Source organism: Trematomus bernacchii, unplaced genomic scaffold (assembly GCF_902827165.1).
Source record: "Trematomus bernacchii unplaced genomic scaffold, fTreBer1.1, whole genome shotgun sequence".
Taxonomy (NCBI): Eukaryota; Metazoa; Chordata; class Actinopteri; order Perciformes; family Nototheniidae; genus Trematomus; species Trematomus bernacchii.
In genome coordinates this window covers 3,594,669-3,612,556 of record NW_022987593.1, presented here as the reverse complement: position 1 = coordinate 3,612,556, position 17,888 = coordinate 3,594,669, and the positions used below count along the sequence as shown (strand labels likewise).

At 39.3% G+C, this 17,888-nt stretch overlaps 1 protein-coding gene across 1 annotated transcript in view; it reads left to right on the top strand.

Annotated features, from left to right (window-relative positions):
* Window positions 1–50: 50 nt before the first annotated feature.
* Window positions 51–17,888, top strand: part of LOC117482325 (inactive rhomboid protein 2-like) — a 30,871-nt gene continuing 13,033 nt past the window's right edge. The window contains 4 exon segments of the mRNA XM_034130416.1: window positions 51–176; window positions 13,369–13,518; window positions 16,710–16,939; window positions 17,564–17,747. Of these exon segments, the coding sequence (XP_033986307.1) occupies window positions 13,381–13,518; window positions 16,710–16,939; window positions 17,564–17,747 (552 nt within the window). The 5' untranslated portion in view covers window positions 51–176; window positions 13,369–13,380.

Genomic DNA, 17,888 nt, shown 5'->3' with positions numbered 1-17,888 from the left:
GGATCGGTCGTAGCTCCGCCCCCCTGCTGCTCCACGGAGCTGCAGTCAGGATGTTGGGAGAGTGAAAGAGGGAAGTAGTCTTCAGACGCTGGTGGACAGCAGTTTACAGTAACGTTGCATTTCGGATATTAACCTTTCTGCTGAATGAATTACAACCCGGTTACTTCTTCTTGGAGGTGAGTGAATGATTCTTAAAGGTGGTCTTGGGACGTTAAAAGTTACTTAAAGTGTTTGAGTCAACGGCCATTATCGAGTTTTTACAATGAAAACATATTCAATATCTCAAAATGACCGTTCATAAGTAGCGGGAGAGATTAATTTTAAGTATAATATTTTAGCCAAAGCTGTTTTTAAAGGGCAGAAAAGACACTAAATAACATTTAACACTGTCAGTTTACAGCGGTGGTTTTCATCTAACGAGCCGCTGAAAGCATGCCTCGACAAGCCCTTTGTTGCTCAGCCCGCCGGGACAAATGTACACGAATACCACGATTCATCTCACATTTCCCTCAGTAATCCCAGTGAAGTTATATGGTATTCACCATGTGCCGAAAAATATATGTGTTGCTACACCCCCTCCCATTTGTTTATCAGACACCGTAGGAGGGAGTGTTCTCACACTGTGTTTAACGGGGAATGACTGACACTGACACTTTCTGAATTATGCCTGAAACATTTTTTGTACTGGCTACTTGGCTAATAAAATTCAATTCGGGTAAATACAAAAAGAAAAAGCAGATTTAGTTTAATGATGTGTAATATTAAAACACGCTTAAATAAGACTTTAGTTACACTAACCAACAACCAAATCCACAAGCTACCCTGCAAAATAAAAGGTAAATAAAACTAGCCGCACCTTTATAAGCATTGATAACACTTTAATGCTGAACATATTAAATATATATTATTCTGAAATGGGGCAATCTGCAGAATGAGTACTTTTACTTTTGGTTCTTTAAGTATATTTTGATGCTACTACTTTTGTACTTTTGCTTGACCAACATTTTGATTGCAGGACTTTTCTTGTAACAGAGTATTTCTACAGCCTAGCACGTTTTTCACACAAGTACAAGATCTGAGAACTTTGTCCACCACTGCAGTCTAGTCATTTAATTGCTGCTTAAAAGTTACTGCAGGTACACAATGTAGAAATAACTTTTCATTTATTTGTCAGTCCCCCAATGCCTCTCCACCTTCTGCAGAGAGTTACATAATTCTGTATGTGTTTTTCTATATAAGTTCTCAGAATGGTCTCATTAGAACGAACCATATCAGATTTGTGTCTGACTCGAAAATGTGTATCAGTCATACAGTCTATGTCCTTCATTTGGAAATGGAAACACCTGCTTTGGTAGTAGATGATGAATTATCAGTTCATTTTAAAACTGTGCCAACTGGGGGAAAAAGTAGGTCAGTTTGTACTTTTAAGTTCACGCAGATGTTGATGTTGTAGTTGATGTACTCTAGGTGTATGTGCAATTTAAACGAGTGATGTTCAGATACTTGCCCCATACATAATAAATACCAAAGTGGGCAGTGTGGAGGACATTACCAATAAAAATGCAGTGTTTTCTTCATCATATTTACTTTTTTCATTAGTTTGTTTAACAGTGATAGTAGTCTTTTATTCTAGTAACTCTCCATACACGGAGGAGCAGAAGACACTGGTGAAGAAGGTGCTAGTCACACATTGCAAATGAATAAAGCCATATCTTGTTAGATAACAGTTTGGTGGGAAACATTACAACTGTGAACAAAGGCAGTGTTACTGTACACAGATCAGTTTCATTATTACAATTCCTTTTTACGGACCATTTTTAGTTTATAAAACAGTAACATAACAATTGTGTTGTGTATTTAATAACACTTTAACATTTATACATACTAGTCTATTAACTACATTGTTTATAATGACCATTTTATTTTTTATAAAGTATTTCACAAGTCCTTTTTGCAATCTCAATTTGAATCTTATACTTTCACTATATGGTAGTATACATGAAAACTGCCAATTAAACCAACAATTAAATATGCAGACTAAATATTTAGCTTATGTTGCGGTAGTTTTTATATTACCTTTTACTTGTAGGGCATAAACTTAGTTTAGTGTCATAGATTAATTCCCAACATTATTATATCATTATAAAGTGCCCATCTAATAACCATGCATTACATTTACTGTATGTTCAAACACATCTGTTTAAGAGGAAGCAATGAAAAGTGGAAGCACTATTGCATAATGTTTTTTTAATACACTCCTTTTTTAACACATCATACGTCCTGACTCCTGCAGCTGTGAAGTCAATGCAGGAAAAGACGACATACTAAGCATAGAAGGCTCTTTGTACATTGCACAACAAGCAACTAAGCAACAGCTGCATCTGCTTGTTGAACTGGCACAACATTAGTGTAGCCTGCACACCTGTCACTGAGCTAACGGCTGCCGCAAGGAAAACTGTGACCCCGTGCAAACTAGGAAGTGAACTCTCCGTGACTATAAGGAAACACGACTTCATGGTATACGCTTCATCACTCATCAGTATAAGTAAGCAAAATGCATGTTGATTTTAAAGGTCACCTATTATGCAAAATCCACTTTTTTATGTATTGTATACATAAACATGTGTCCCCTCTGTGTTAAGAGATTCTAAAAGTTTCAAGAAAAAAGAATCGCTCACTTTTTGTCCTGATCCATTTCTATAAAAACCTGTCTGGAAATGAGCTGATCAGATTTTGGCCACTTTATGATGTCATAACGATTTTTTGGCTTGTGTGACCATTAGCCAATCACCAACCAAGGTAACATCTCCTCCTAGAGCACCATTTTGTTATTTTTAACCAAATATCTCTGAGGGCCGTGGGGAGTGGCTCCTTATTTTCATCTAAAGTAACAGACAGAGAATCAGCACTTTTGAAACCGGGCTGAAACAGAGGGGTTTATGGGATGCTACAATGCATGATCTGTTTGGTATTTGGAGCCAAACACTTCAAAGACATGTTTTGTATATATCTGAGATCTATAATATATTGATGAAAAATAGTAGAGATGCTCCGATCGATCGGCCGCTGATCGATATCGGCCGATACTCACTCTCTGCCAATCGATCGGTGCTCTCTAAAAATGCCGATCGCGAGAGCCGATCGCATGACGTAAAATACATGACACTTTTCTCTGTACGCGGCAAAACAAGCTTGCCAAAATGGCTTCACCAGTCTGGCAGTATTTTAAGGTGTCCGAAAATCACAATAAAATAGTGGTATGCAACGTGTGTGTGAAGCAGAAATCCTGCAGCTCCACCCGCTGTGACGGACCGGTGAGCGGAGCAAAACATACACTAAGAGTTAGACCTAACACACTTAGCTATTTTATTTACCTCTGGAACAAGCTAAACTAGTTATAAATATATTTATTCTTCACTGTCGGGTAGGGCTGCTCAATTAATCGTATTTTAATCGCGATTACGATTATGGCTTGCAACGATTACGAAAACAACGTAATCGAAATAAAACGATTATTCTTTTATTATTATTATTTTTCTTTTTTTTTTTTTTTTTTTTTTTGAGTTTTTCAGTTGAATTATACTTAAAGTTCAGGGTAATCAACTGTTAAAAACATACTGTTCACATTTTTTTTCTCCAATAAATTGATGTTTTCAAAGTAAATGGATAATCGTTTTTAATAATCGTGATATCAATTATTGACCCAAATAATCGAGATTATGATTTTTGCCATAATCGAGCAGCCCTACTGTCGGGTCCCTCATTACTGGATCAGTGAGCTGCATGAGATACTGACAGGCTGTCAGGAGAGAGAGAGAGGGGGAGAGAGGAAAAGAGAGCGCTTCCGCTCATTTCTCCCGTGTTATTATCCAAAGTTAATGTAAACTGTAATAATGTACTTCATTTGAATGTAATAATTATGTTGGTTGTTGTTTGTGGAAGCGCCAGTGAATGGAAGATCCCCATAGGCCCCACTCGATCGGATCGGCGATCGGTATCGGCCGATACCGATTCCGGCTATCGGCCCCAAAATTGGCGATCGGAGCATCCCTAAAAAATAGTATAATAGGGGACCTTTAAACAAGCCATGTGAAATATACATATTTGGACGTTCTTGTTTCTGATCCCGTTTTGTAGAAAATAGTTATGGTTTGTTGTTAAACCTGGTTTTAAACAGTGTAGTAAATGTCACCAGTTACTAACAATGGGGAATGTTGATCTTCAGGGTCCTTTTTATTTAAGTGGTTTACAGGACTTATTGCCTCTTTTGATATAAATGAGAGTGCAGTGACAGAATGCATACTCAGAGGTTTCAGTGTCTTTGTTGTTACGTCCCCATCAACACTGTACTACAATCCAAGGAAAAAAAGAGATGACTGGTTGCTCTCTAGACTCAAGCGTATGTCAACGGTGTGTCAGTTACCCCTTGAAAACGGGGAATACTAATGCAAACTATAAGAACAAGTGAAAGAAGGACATATTTTAAAAGCCTATATTGTATTGGCTAAATCGTTAAGAAAGCCGTCATGTTTTGACTACTGTAGCTCTTCGTCAGGGCTAAAAATAAACAGACAACACGGGTGTGGCCTCACATATATCGTAACAATTACCAATGGGAGCCAAGGTAATCACATGACCCGGATAATCACACAACGTTGACATTTATTGAAAATAGCCTTGTGAAAACATGAAATAGGGAGTTGGTGGCCATATATAATTTTTGTTAAAGGCTGAGAAAAACAAGGAAGCCTTTACAGAGAAAAGAACATCTCCTTTTCTACCCTCATTGAGTCCAGTATACCAAACCACATCTAACAAGAATGTAGTGCCTGAATAATGAATATCTTATCTCCCTGGTCTTATAATTTCTGGTTTCGGAAACCCCTGTGCCTTACCACTTGCATACAGGGTTTTCCTGTGTGTCAAATCTTGTCATCACCTTCCTGAGTCACTTTGCTTCCATGATGTTATCTGTTTAACTGCTAAGCAATCACACTCCCAAAAAACAGTGTGCATTTTATCCTTTCACATTAACAACCCCGCTCTAGTAACAGGAGCACAGGCTGCTGGCTAGGCGGTTGGATTTCCTTTTTCTCCCAGCATGCCAACCTTCGTTCCACAGAGCATGACACATTATCTCAAATGATTTGGAGGCTCCGGAAATGCTTTGAGTCCAAAGTCTCATAAACCTTAAAAGGCTTTCTGTGTATTCTCTGACAAAAGTGCAGGAAGTCGGTCATAACAACCATTGACATTTAACAAGTAATCTTCCTTCACGTTACTTGTGAGATCCACAAGGGGACAAACTGTCTTTCCTCTTGTTCTGTCTGGCACCTCATTTCATATCTTACAGTGAGGGAGAGTACACTACTTTGGCATTCTCAGTTTTAACAGCCATGCTGGGCCTGTTGACAAGACTTTCTCTGACCAAACGATCACAAGTTAGCTGTTTGCTATACATGTTCGCACCTCAGCAGTTCACAAATAAAAGAAAATACAGGGTAGCATGTCCTACTTGTCCAGTGTAGTAATAAAATCACTCTTTTATGTGTACACACACTGTATGAACCATATTTGTAGGTGAACTCTTTAGGACTGTGAGGAATTCTTGGACACGGGAGCCAAGCAGTTACTCAGGTATTGTAGCTGCATCTTATGCACGTTTGGGCATGCACGCTCATGGAAAATGGTGCAATGTTTCAAACTGTCTCTCGAATGGTTGGATTTAAGCCAAGGTCCTTTTCACAGGGTTCCCGCGGGGTCTTAAAAAGTCTTACATTTGATCATCTGAATTTAAGGCCTTAAAAAGGTCTTAAATATGACCACAAAAATAAGAAAGGTCTTAAATATGATTTAGAAGGTCTTAAAAATTATCGGATTTGAAAGGTACTTCTGTGTTGCGATCGCGTCTAAATGTGTTTTGGGGGAAATGTCCGGGCTGCAAAGTAACCACCCCCAACAATTTGTATTGAATTAAATCAACACGGAACCAGTAATCACTAACTTTGTTTCCCCCGGCCCCTTATCGGAGAACACCCAGCTAGTAACCTAGCAACCAAGCTAGCGGCAGTCAGAAACTAAGGTATCTTCGAATCTATTTACAAACAAATATGGGGAAGTGCAAGTTCAACCATATTTGGTTGGAAAACATCAAATGTAGTGCTTGGTTGAAACCAGTTGAGGGGAACGTGTTTGAAGCCCGCTGCAACTTTTGCAAAAAAATAGCGTTTGTTTTGCTAATGTAGCGTTAGCTAGTGCAGCAGCGGCTAGATCCCCTCCTGGGTTTTAGGCGGCGGAAGTGACGTAATCTGCCACCCAGGACAAGAGACGAGCATATTAAATGTATTATTTTTGGTTGTGTATTTGTGTTTCCAGGTATAACATTTAAGTTATAACAATCATAATTTGTGGATTCATTTCATTATGGTATTTGAGTTTGTTTCAGATTAACTTTTGTATTTGATTTTGCAATTTAATTTCTCCGAGAGACAAAAATCACTAAAAGATCTGGTGGATATCTGACCAGTATTTATATATATATCCTAAATGTTCTTTGGGCTTTATCCACAAATGCAACACAAATAAGAACTGTAAGTTATTATTTAATAATCAAACCATTATTATTTAAATGTTAAACGTTAAACTTTTAATACAAAAGTTGCCGACTTCTCATCCATGATTACGTCACTTCCGCCACCTAAAACCCAGGAGGTATACGATCTAGCACTACACACACACACACACACACACACACACTTTTTGTCTAACATGATAACACAGTTCTGTGTACTGTTATGCTGTTATGTTCAGTCATTGTTCTTATGTTGAACATGAATACATTTCATGTACGTATTTCTTCTTTCATAGCAATTTTCCTTCATACTTTCTTGCCGTGAAATAGGTCTTAAATTCTATTCAAAGTGGTCTTAAAAAGGTCTTAAGTCTTAAATTTGAGTTGGTGAAACCTGCAGGAACCCTGTTTTCAAACAAGATGCCTCAATAGTGAACTTGAATTGTCTTCCTTCTAATAGCTTTGAAATGGAACTATTGATTGTTTGAAACACCAAAGTGCTATTATCAGACAAAGATGAGTAATGGGATATGTAAAGAAACAAGGTTTTGTGTAGAGAGTCATCATCATCATGAAATATTGTGGTTGCAAGTGAAGAATGAGGGGGCAGTTTCAATTGTTGTTTGGCTGCACACACACACAAACAAACACAAACTGAAACTCACACACACTCCTACGCCTTCAGTAGCATTCAACCGATAATCTTCTGCTGGCATGATGACTGTGCAGTAATGATCAGGGCCAAACATGTTGTCCACCTCATGTATGTATGAAGTTTATCAGGAGGATGTAATTTCACTGCTGCCATCAAAGACATTTGTTTTTTTTAAAAGGTCTTGTGAAAGCAGAACACTCCTCTTTATTTTGAAGGCACTCGCAGTCCTTTCTGAGCTTCCATGAGAACAAAGGAGTACATCTCTGCCGGTTGAGATGAAAAGATTCTTTATGAAAATTCATTTGGGAGAACATGAAACGAGTGATTGCATTTTCTGGGGTTAAATATTGTTTGCTGCAATTTTGCACAATTCACTTAACTACTTTAAAAGTTGTAGCTTTTTTGAAGAGATTAGAAAATGATGATTTAACAAATAAAAGGCCTTGTAGCTTTGTAGAGAACAACATAATTAGGAAAGCGGTATAAATACACAGGATAAAAACAGGGATAATGTCACGAAACCACGAAAAGCAAAAAGACCTACACAATGGCGTTTATGCCTTTAAGAAAAGCTGATATTAGAATCGAAAACAAAGCTTGACATTTTGGAAGGGAACATTTTGGACTGGTGACTGTGCCAGAATGAGGGTCGGGGATTCAACAACATTTTGTAATTAATGATCTGTCGAGCAAATTGACAGTCGATTCTAGCTCACACTGTTTGTGTAATCAAGTCCCCCGCATATATTAGTGCTTGACGTAGTCGTGCACACATTGACTGACTGTGCGAGGATGTGAACATTGTCCAAACATCATCACGTGTACTCTGTTCAACCCTCAAAGCTGTCCTCAGTCTTGGTAATGAAACAATTACAAATCCCGCTAATGTGAATCCCCCACACCTTGCCACACTCTGAACAATTGCATGTGAATTCATCTTTGAATGATTTTTGCATTGTTGTGTCTATGCATAAATGTGCTTTTCTGCTGTTTAAAGGTGGGGTATGGAATATGGAATGCTCTTAACATCCCGATAGCAATGAATATCTTAAGTGCTTTGACAAAAAATCCATTAATAAATGTCATCTGTGGAAGCCGTAGTACTGTAAAAAGCACGACCAATCATTTTAGCCGGCCCGGCTAAAGTAACTGGATGGCCTACCTGCCTGTCAGCCTTCCATCTGTGCACAAACTTATCTCGTGCCCTAATTGGTCATGTGCGCGTTCGTGTGTTGGAGGAAGGGCTCTGTAAGGAAGTGGCAGATTTTTTCCGGTTGTGTATTTTCAAATTCTTGCGCACTCGAGCTGGTTTCTCCAAAATTACCTACCCCACCTTTAACAAGCAATTTGTTGGTAAATCTTTACAGCTCTCGTCATTTCTTAAAAGCTTCACATGAGTGGATGTAGTTTAAAGTTGATTGTGAGTAGAACATGGAATAAACACTGGCGGTGAGCAAACATTTACACATCCTTTTGTATGCCATTGTCTGGATCTACAAAGGAGACTTGGTGGATGTTAAGAAGAAGAAGTGATGAGGCAGTTCTCTGAAGGTCAGTTCCTCATTTAGGCTCCAAGGGTTTCTGCATAAATGATTAACAGCACTGACCACAACAGCTATTTCTGCCCTAGACATGCAACATAAGATTATACACTTAAGGCGAATCCCAAAAGGACTCAATCGATGTTGACTTGTATCGGTGTAGGTCACAATTATGTTGGGGTAAAAGTTAATGTCTATAAAATGTGATGTTTATCTGCTCAGGCTGTATGGACCATGTCATATCCAGATAGAAACACAACTTTTACCATATGCTAAGCAGACATTATCTTTAAACTCATTCAACAACTGGTCAATGATATACAATGTGAAATGTGCCAAATGGTGAGTTAGTGAGCTACAAGTTAACTTATTGGGAAAATAACTTCAAGCTGACAATGTGTACAGTGTTCAAACTTAAAATGTTAAAGCGAAGAGCAAATGAATACCTACTTCCAAAAATGTGCCAGCCCTTTGCAAACCTATTCCTTATTACTTCAGTTAAAGGAAGTAAGAAAAGGCAAAGTCTCAAGTATCCGCTTCAAAAGAAAGGATGCTGTTGTGCGCTGTTGTCTGGAGTCCAGGTCTCTACAGATTCACATCAGTGTTTGAAGTGCCGCCATGCGACAAGATAATCATTCAACTCAAAGTTATAACTGCTTTTATGATCTTTTATAATGAAAGCCCATTTTGCAAGCTGTTCAAATCAGTCACTTTTTACGCTTTCTGGACTACAAGTAGCTCTGAAGAGTCATGTCAATACTTAATGGTGACACCCACTCTTTTCTCCACACAGTAGCACAGCTTTGTTTTGCTGTGGAGGCGCATAGTGTAGATTTCCAACAATTCTCTCGGCTCAGATTAATGCCAAAGATATACAGCGAGAGAACAAGTTTGTTTGCTTTTACTGTAGGCATGTCGTGACAAACAATACAACTCGTCTTAATAAACGTAGGTTGCCAAGCCTGGAAAAGCCTCCTAAGTCCTAACCTGTTTTAGTCAAGAGCTGCCCACTCTCAACACAAGGCACAGTAAGTGTGTGCGCGGTGGAGTCGGTCCACTGCTGTCTAGATTGAGTGAGGCAGAAAATGAAACCTGATATGTTCCCTTGACCCCTGCATGCTGGTTATGTATGGGGCTCTCACAACAGGGACAATTTGTCCTCACTTTGTCTGTAGTATGTTACATGTTTCCACTACTATAGAGCTCCGAGGGAACGAGCACCGTCTCCAGGTTCACAGAGCATCAGTCAAAGGGGAATACTCACAAACAAACACAGTGATTCATTATTAGGGCAGGCCTCCCTCAGGGGGGAGAGATGAACCATGGTGACACGCAATCAGAGGAACACGTGATTCACCAAACACAAGGGGGGGGGGCTCACACACACTGACAGACACTGATTAATGGTCAAGTGATGAATAGTTTCAATGAACCAGGGGATTGTTAGACACTTGGAAATGGTACTGTCCATGTCATGTGATGACATTCGCTATGTATGATGTCATCGTGGACATGCCTCTGCCACATGACTCTTTGAGATCTGAGGTGGCAGCGAGGGAGCTGACAGGTTCCCTCGACACATGAGGATGGAGAATCCCTCATACGATTATCTTTCCCCGGGGTTTCTAATGTTTCCTTCTTTTGTAACTTACCTTGTTTTTTTAACGTTACTATATCTTTTATTTCTTGTCATTCTATCCATGGTAATATCTTATATATAAACTGTGTGTATTGTGCCTCAAACCCAGCCTGCAACGAACAATAATTATCATTATTCATTAATCTGCTGGTTATTTAACTATCTATTATTCTGACGATTATCTTCTAAACGAATGCTACGGTTAATTGTTTGGTCTATATACAATCTCAGAAAATAGTGAAAAAAACAAAGATATTAAGTTTGATATAATATAAACAGAGGAAATCTCGACATTTCAGAGGCTGAAAACAGCATTTACTTCCATTTTTCAACAACTTTTATGCATCAAAGTATTTTGCTATAATTGTTTTGTCATCTATTAGTAGATTTATTGAAGCAGTTATATTCTTTACGAAATGAAACACACATTAGCTAGACGTGTTTACAGAGAGAGTGCACAGATGGTTAATGATTAGAGGTCCATGTGTATTGAGCTAACATGCCCTTATGGTGCCGCTGACGCACTACCATCCCCAGACACAACTGGGGGAAATAATGGTTATGTATAGTGAAAATAACCAATCTCATTCTAAGATATGTTATCATTTGGTGGTATGAACACTCTGCTAGTTTTATATATCAGGTCTCTTATTGTTTTAATCTTCTTTGGAGAAAAACAACAACTTTTGTTGGCATCACGATTATGTTTCAATCTATGTATATCATTAAGATAGCTGAGTATTTATTCTCATGTGTTGTTAAATCTTTACTAAACATCTGTAGAAGTATTCCCTGTCCCGGGTTTCAGCCTCATATCCTGTAGGTTTCTATCCCTGTTATCTTTCCTCTGGAGGATACAATTTGTCGTCCGTTGCCCGTCTACATTCGTAAGCTTTGGTCAGCAGCCGTCTGCCCGCACTCGAGTGCTCTGCCATTAGCTAAATTCCTTGCTATTTCATTATGTAAGTGGGGGGGTTCCAGCCTGTACCCACTACTCAACTAAACCACAGGCTAGATGCCAGAAGCCTGTACTCCGTCTCTAGAGGACTCCATCAGGCTTTCTGCCCAATCGTGAAATATTTATCACACACAATCAAAAAGACTGTTAGCAGGATTGAAACATACACCCCTATTAGCATAATGGCATTATTGAAATGCTGTTTTTTGGGGGGGGGGCAGAGTAAGTGACATGAACAATATGTGTAGCCCTGTCGGACCGTGTCTTGGCTCTGCAGTTGAAACTGCGCTATTGACTGAGCTGGTGTCAGATTTCCCAGCTGCTGCCATTCCTGCCACAGACACCCCGGGTCTCGCATTGACTTTATAGATCACAACTCGTGGACAACTTCAAAGCTTTCAAGAGGATAATGACATACTGTAATGGATGTGTTGGCCAAGGCCTTTGTCATTATCTGTTCATGCCTGCAATGCCTTTGATTTCTCTAGAAATGTGCAGTGTAATGCTACGGGACAATCTGAGCTCCAGGAATAGACTGGCTGCTTGACTGAGATTGGTAAAGACTCGTAGACGAGGATAAGTACGTTTTAATAATGGTCTTTAGCCTGGGTAGGCAGAAGGATTGGTTATGAATCCTATTACAACTGGACTGCAGATATGATTTACATATCATTTGTGTAGTCCAAAGTGTGCAGCGTGAGCACGTGATGTAGTTCAGTAAATATGATGTTTGTAAACAGTGGCTGTATGACACATTGATCTCGATTGGTCAGTCAACCCACTGGTACTTTTTTAATGCAAGGCTGTTTTTAGTTCAAACGGAGGACAAGGATGTCGATTTCTAACCTCCTGGAGGAAGCTTGATGATTTGAGAGCAATATTGATCTCCGTCATGTGATGTCATCGGGTGTCCCTCTACAGCTGGTGTATCAGTTGCTTTTTCATTAGTGGTTCAAGAACATACATAAGGTGCTGCATAATTGATACCTGATTTATTTAAGTGGCTGACCAGTGTCCTTGAATTTATCTTGGATTTGAAATGTATTTAATTGTAGGTCTCTGGTTGGGATTGACAGTATTGTATGATGCCATACTTTTATTTAATGATCAGTTATTATATAGATTGTGCTGTATGGATTATGCTATAGAAGCGAACCCTTTTATTATTACTTTGTGGGCAATTCTGCTGAATAATAAGCAGAGTTATAAGTGCTTTGGCATTATTATTATTATTACGTACCTTACATGTGCATCTGGTTATTATGTCACTAAATGAATTATCTAATCATTTTCCTGAACATTTCCTACATCATTTTAAACTTAGCACCTTCAATATATAATGACAAATATATACATACATCTATAAAATACACTCAATCCCTTGAGGCAAATTACATGTAAATACATTTAAATGAATTAAACATTTAAAAGTATTGAACTGTTTCTGCACTGGTGTTGCTACTTACCCTTCTCTATTAGAATAGCATTTCCAATCACAGAAGTATAATAGGTTTGAATTGTTTTGGTAACTTCTGTTTATTCCATTTTTAGACACATATTCACAGTAAAACCGTCCACCAGACACCCCCCCTTCCTTCCCTCCAGCCTCTTCTCCTATAATTACATTAACTCAGATCAATGAGCTGAGCGCTGTGTATCAAGGCAAGTTGCTATCCTTGATATAACACCATTTCTCATCTGCTGGAAGTGAATGTAGAGCCTTTTAAGAATCACTTAAGAAATTGCCAATGACGGTAATCTTAAAGGCAATGATTTCTTTAACAGATTGGACCGGAGCAGAGCCAGCTGTTGTTAAAGAGACTGTTTGTTTTAGCAGACAGTAATAGTGTCTTATTTGAGTTACTGTTTGGCCTAATAAAGTAAAGGGGGTGGCTCTGCACACATCCTCCACAAGTCAGACTTGATACAACCTTATTTCAGTTTTGAAGTTTATAAGCATTTGTCTATACTTGTCTTTGACCTCTATGATGTTCTCCTCTCCAGCACTGTGACAGGATGGCCTCACAGGGGGGCGATGTGCCTCCTCCAAACGGGGGTCCGTCTGATAGCCGTCTGCAGAGCAAGAAGCCGCCCAGCCTTGTGATCGCCATCCCTCCACCTGAGGAAGAGATGTTCCACGACCCGGCAAAACAGGTGGGCTGACAGTTTTGACCGGACCCTGTCTTTCACTGCCTCGCCTCCTTGGGGTGTAAACGTAAAAGTATATATAAAGATGTGTTAGAATCACAATGACTCTCTACTTCCTCTCAAAGTGTTGGTGCTTTTTCCCATGCATACTGAATTCATCAAAAAACACCCTTAGGCTGCAACCTCTATAATGCTAGACACTAGGCTTTGAGCTATTTTAAATTAACAGCAAGAATAGTGCTTTATTTATATACATTTGCATGTACAGTAAACGGCTTGTTGCTGACTGCGAATAAAAAAAGTGTTTCTGTTGCAATTACAGTCTTTACCTTATAAACTGGTGGACATTTGACCTGAGAAAACCTCAGCCTTTTCTTCATAAAGTATTTTAAGACAGAATGAAAGTGTCTAAGTAATATTCCACAAATAATCTCTGCCCAGCTTTCATTGTTCATTATTTAAATGGCCATTATATAGTGCTTAGTGTTATGCTTTTGTTTAACCCTAACCCTAACCCAATTAAGTAGTCCTGACATTTGAAAAAAGAAAAGTTACAAATATATATTTTTTACTTCAGGACATCATAAGGTTGTTAAAGTTAGCAGTTATTTTAATACTTTTTGAATTTTTATTTTATTTAGCCTTTATTTATACAGGTGTAAAAATCTCATTGAGACACAAGGTCTCATTTGCAAGAGAGACCTGTTCAGTGGTAACACTACCACACAAAGTTACAGACAGACAGGACACTAAACACAGAGGCAACAATAAAATACAACATCGTAAAAAAAGTAGTCATTTAAATCCATATAAAGTATTCAGATATAGCAGGTGCAAACACCCACAGATGATTTCTCCAGCTTTTTTAAAATCTGTGATGGGTATCAAACTGGTCAGCTTAAGTTCCTGCTGAAGTGTGTTCCAGGTCGAGGGGGCAGAGTATGATATGGCTTTTTTCCCAAGCACCGTGCGTACTGAGGGGACGGACAGAGTGATGTAATTTTGAGATCGTAGGCTATAGCTGTACTGTTTGTGTGATATGTAAGTGAATATTCCCATGCGTCCTTGCAGCAGTTATTGTCATAAGTCATTTAGCTCACTCGGGTTGATGGACTCTTTGGAAGGAGAGGCCATACCTACAAATCAGTCAAACCAAGTTTCAATTAGGGGTTGGCGGATCGATCCCAAAATATTGATACCTCCGATATTACGTTACGTTTCAAAATATCGATACTAGAGCCAATAGGATCGATACTTTTATACTTGTTTCCCCCCTCTCCTCTACTTGTCAATTTCATCAAAAACTATGTGCAGACGAACACAAGTATATGCGCTATCTTCTCTCGCAGCGCCGCACCCTGCCTGAACGCCGATTATCAGCAGTCAGCAGGGCAGGACAGCAGCAGCCAGCGACTCGCGAGTGCGACACACACACACACACACACACACACACACACACACACACACACACACACACACACACACACACACACACACACACACACACACACACACACACACACACACACACGTGCATGATGGCTGAGAGAAAGAGGAGCGTTGTGTGGAGCTATCACAACTGTTAATGAAAACTTAGCAAACTGTGAAGTGTGCAAGAAGGCAGTTTGCTACTGTGGCCACTTTGTATTGTTATTTTTCATGTTTGTCACTTTAAATTTGCAAAAGTAAAACGTTTATTTGTCTATAAAAACTGTCCTGTCTTTAATCATGAAAATGAATTCAGATTTAGTCTATGATGCATTCAGCTCAAAAACCATGTCATGCAGCTCTCCCCTACATGAAAGTACATAAGACGCTTTTCATTTTAAAAAGTATCGGCGATACTGGCCCTGAAATACTTGGTATCGGATCGAACCCAGATGTTGTGGTATCGCCCACCCCTAGTTTCAATATGCACAGAGAGGTACAAAAATACTTACAGCAGTATAAAAGTGATTAAAGCGTGCTGTAGCATTCTCTTCCCCTGTACCTCTGAATTTGCCGTCTGCTCAGACAGGAGGCATTTTAAACAGCTGTCTTCTAGTTAAAGGGCACAAGGCCATACATTTCCCTCTGTGAACCCCATGCACACAACAATATACAATGGCATTTCAGCTCACAAAGGAGTAGGTACGTTTAATCGAGCATGTTATGGTTAAACTAAAGAGCAACCAGTGCAATAAACATGCAAATAACGTGTGGACTTGGGCATGTACTGTAGCTTAGTTTTTACAAAAGAGAAATGAAGACGCATAAACAGGGGCCCTACACTCAGGCTGCTAACTGTAGTATTCCCATTCTAATACACATATCAATGTACTGTAGTTACTTCTAAAATGTACATTAGAAAACATTTACATTTTTTATAATTTTTCCTTATCAATAAAACATAACAGTACAGTCTTATTTTGTGTGTGCTTTTATTGTCTGTTGGTGCTTTCACCAAATATGACTATCTACAGAAAGTGAGTCCAACACAACATTTACCTGTGATTTACTCATGCTCATCTTGATTAGCTTGACTCGTCAATGTCAAATCTATAGAGCGATTTAAATGAACAAATCCTGCATGAAGTGTCTAAGATCGTAGAATTGATCAATTGCAACCATAGTACTCTGAAAGTGGCTCCGTGTATCTTCACAACCTGAGCTTATGGCTCACTTACCGCTTGCTTCGGGCCCCATTATCTCTCTGAATGACAACACCATTAGCTTCACCGTCTGCAAAATCACTGACGGTTAAGATAATGGACTCACAGGAGTCACTGCACCCCACATAGTTGAAGAACACTATAAAACAGCATACACAAGTAGGTGTTTAAGAGAGCAGGGCCCTTTTAGCAATACCCGACCACACAAAATATTGACTGAACACGACTGTGTGCATTAAACGTGCACTTAATCCAAATATCTCAATACTTGGATTTAGTCTTGCATCTGAGAAAGAGTATTGTAGTCATTACAATAATGACATGATTACTTTCGTAATAGTCTTAGGTTTTGAATAATGCTATCGTTGGAGGTGTTCCCTGCAGTCTGCTAATTGGCTGGTTAAGTACTGTAGACATTCATAATTATCCATCCCACTGCTGCTGCTTTATTTAGATTAATGTAATAAATAGCACATTTGTCCACTCTGTGTAGGCACTATTCACATTGATAATTGTTTTACTTTTTTCTCCTTTTCCTCTGGTCAGCCTCTACGACCGTCCCTGAAAAAAAGCGCAGGTGGTCAAGCACCTGGTTCTGTGTCAGAGAGCATCAGTGGAGCCAGAGATGGAGCCAGAGATGGAGCCAGAGATGGAGCCAGAGATGGAGCCAGAGATGGAGACGGAGCAGGAGACGGAGCAGGAGACGGAGGCTTCACTTTCAGAGACAGAAGGGCAAAGTTTGGAAGACAAACATCGCTCTCACAAAGCATCCGCAGGTAAAAAGAAGAAACTGTTGTTTAAGTCATGTTTATTTTATTTTTGTATTCATGTTGTTCTCGAGTCAATTCTGACCTCTTGGAAACTTACGATGAATATGAACTGTCGGAGTGGTCATTAGCTCTTTTAAAAAAACTCAAAAAACATGTCACTAAAGTGTATTATCCAAGAAAGGCAAGTGCTTTTCCTTTCTAAGCAAAAATCCTCTTCAGGATCCCTGATCAATAGACATGATCAACAACAGATGAATTGTCTATGAAAAAGCAAACATGATGTGAATGGATCACAAGAGCCCTCAAGTTATATTGAGTGAGAAGGGAAAGAGTTCAGTACAAAAAGGCTAAAATGCATGTCTTTTCATTAAACACAGTATGTCTGAGCATTTTCAATAAGATAAGGCTACGCTAATGATATTAGTATTATATTTGCAGATCTAGATTACAGTGGTGGCTGCATGTTAGGCTAGTAACGCTCACAAGAAGGTCGGGTGGAGTCCGGTGAGGCTCTAGAAAACATCAGGGATTCGGCGAATGGGGGACAGAGCAGCATTATGAGTTAGTTTATAATCATTTACAGCAATTTGTCAGCATTCATCAGCATCCCTTTTCTCTCTGTATGTGTAGGAATACAGCCCAGTGGTTTGGGGTGGGGGAAGACTGTGAGACGAAGCAGCAGGTATGGCACAGGAAGAGCCTGCGCCACTGCAGCCAGCGCTACGGTAAGCTGAAGGTCCAGTACAGAGAGCCTGATACGGCCACCAGCTTCGACCAGGGCCTGGAGTCACCAGCAGCATACAAGATGCCCAAGGTAATCTATGGTCCACAGAAACATACTGTGTTTCTCAAATTACGTTTTCATATCCAGCCAATTATTCACATAGTGAGGTTTTATTCAACATAACTTGTTGAGAAATATCTTTAATATCCTGATTCCAAAATATCCTACCAT